The 2057-nt window shown below is 43.1% G+C and overlaps 1 protein-coding gene across 1 annotated transcript in view; it reads left to right on the top strand. All coding sequences in view use genetic code 11, as the record gives it.

The window, feature by feature from the left end:
* The window catches only part of EGR_10666 (hypothetical protein), a gene marked incomplete at both ends in the record, with an annotated part of 13061 nt that overhangs the window by 9210 nt on the left and 1794 nt on the right, over positions 1-2057 (top strand). Inside the window, one exon of the mRNA XM_024499915.1 lies at positions 810-866. Within this exon, the coding sequence (XP_024345663.1) occupies positions 810-866 (57 nt within the window). The remainder of the gene's footprint in view (positions 1-809; positions 867-2057) is intronic.

A 2057-nucleotide genomic window follows, 5' to 3' on the forward strand; every position in this document is an offset into this window, starting at 1 on the left:
TTAATAGACTCAAGCTATCCCGCTCTGCATTCTCTCCTTCCATTCCAGAGAGCCATTTCGTTATGGAAACGCCTGCAATTCCTCTTTGTTCCCTTCTAGTACCAGTCCCAATCCTAATCAGACTCTTTCCTTTGGTTGAGTAACCACTTTACTGACTAATAGAGTGGCTACTTGACTGGCTTACAAACCAACAGCCAAAATGATTGGTTTTTTTGCTCGGTGAACTGAGTTCATACTCCCTTCTGCACTTTGCCCTTGTACCACATAATTGCTGCTTAATAATGTGAAAAGCACAGCAGTATTTGGTGCATAATATTTTTATTAAGATATTGCCAAAAACAATTAGCACTAGTGTTATAAAGTTCGGATTATAGCAGAAAAGTAGTTAAGGAGAGCTTGTTCAATGTCAGCTGGCTTCTCTACCACCACAGGTACGACCATTTCCAAGGCTTCTCACATTGTGGCACCACCCATGATGACCATGCACTCTTCTCACCACACTGTGGACCCTGTATGACACCAGTCCACGGTGCCCACTTCCACGGATGCAAACATGGCCAGCCATCGAATCCCATTTCTCCAACTATTTCTTCGCTTCCTTTGATACTCAATTGCCTGCTCAGATGTGTCACCTTTTCTACCCTTCGCATCGTCTCTAAAGGCTCCGCGTGACATCTCTGCTCCATGTGATGTTTGCGCTCCATGTGCTTTCGAAGCAAAATTTAAGTGTGCAGTGAATCACACAAATTTGATTGAATTTTAGTAAAAAATATGACGAAGGAGACGTTCAAATTCCTCAATTTCTATAGTTTAATGATCAGTTGGCCATGCTCATTTATCAGAAACTGGCATTTGCAGTACATTTGGTAATGCTTTACAAAAGCGTTCCGTAGCTCAACATAGTCAGTGATGAATCCATGATTCCCCTATCTCTAGTTCCGCACTTTCCGATTTTCTTCTCTCTACTGATTGAACAATTGCAATATCAAGCCACTATAGTCAAAGGAAGATTAGTTACACGGACTCCTAGATAGCACATTATTCCGAAGATAAAAAAACGCCGCAGACAATAAGGGGCTGGATTTCCCACACTTCTCATTTCTAACTTGCAGACATTTTGATTTTACTGTCCCGCAATGGTAGAAGCCATGTGTCTGGTCGCTTGTGGTGGTGCCGCAATGTAAACAGCAGTAAGGCTGGTCTTCCCTCTAGTTGACGGTAATCACCACTGCATCTTAATACCCACACAGTAGTTTAAAAAGAAGGAATTCAACTTCCTTCGCTTAGGAAGTGCTAGCTGACGTTGCGCAAGATCGCTCCTAATACTTTTGCGCTTGTAGAGCAAAATATGTAATGAGTTGAGCATTTACTAAATCAGTGCCTCAGCACCGCATTTTACAAGGCTGTTCATAAGGGCGGAGTGATAGTAGCAGTCCGCCACCAGATGAAAAGAAGGTTGAAGAATATGGTGCGACTCCTAAAATAAGTGATGTCAATTGAAGTCCTCAGTTTCACTAAATGAACATGCCTTGGCCAAATACCGCCATGAGGTGTTATTTATATTCTCTTATAAGGACCGATTCCTCGTTCTGACATGTCTGTCCTCCTTTCATGCGTACCTGGAACTAACATCATTTGCTTCTACTCCAACACCTAACCGTAAAACTAAGCAGGTTATAAAAGGGAAGTGCAAAGTGATGGTAAACTAGGTCCTTACTTGCAACAATGTGAGTCGAGTTAGTGAGCTGAGCCAGTGCCCCAGTGGGCTAGCCTTGATGTTGAGCTTCCTGGTGAACAACATGCCTCGGTAGACGGGCTATAAATTTCACTTGTATAAGGGCAGCCAACTAAGAAAAGTGTCTATAGCTTGTGCCCAAGCAGAATGAAAGGTTGGTGATTTGGTAGCAGACTTGCATTGGCGTGAAGATCTCGTCAGCAAAATGGGTGTAAGGCAATGTTCCCTCGTTCTCACCGACGTAGAGGAGAAATAATGAGCAATGTTAGGCACTACCTGGCATTGCTTTCCAACATCAAGCCATTTGTTTCTGTCCAGCCAA

This window comes from Echinococcus granulosus (genome assembly GCF_000524195.1).
Source record: "Echinococcus granulosus chromosome Unknown EG_S00249, whole genome shotgun sequence".
NCBI classification, from domain to species: domain Eukaryota; kingdom Metazoa; phylum Platyhelminthes; class Cestoda; order Cyclophyllidea; family Taeniidae; genus Echinococcus; species Echinococcus granulosus.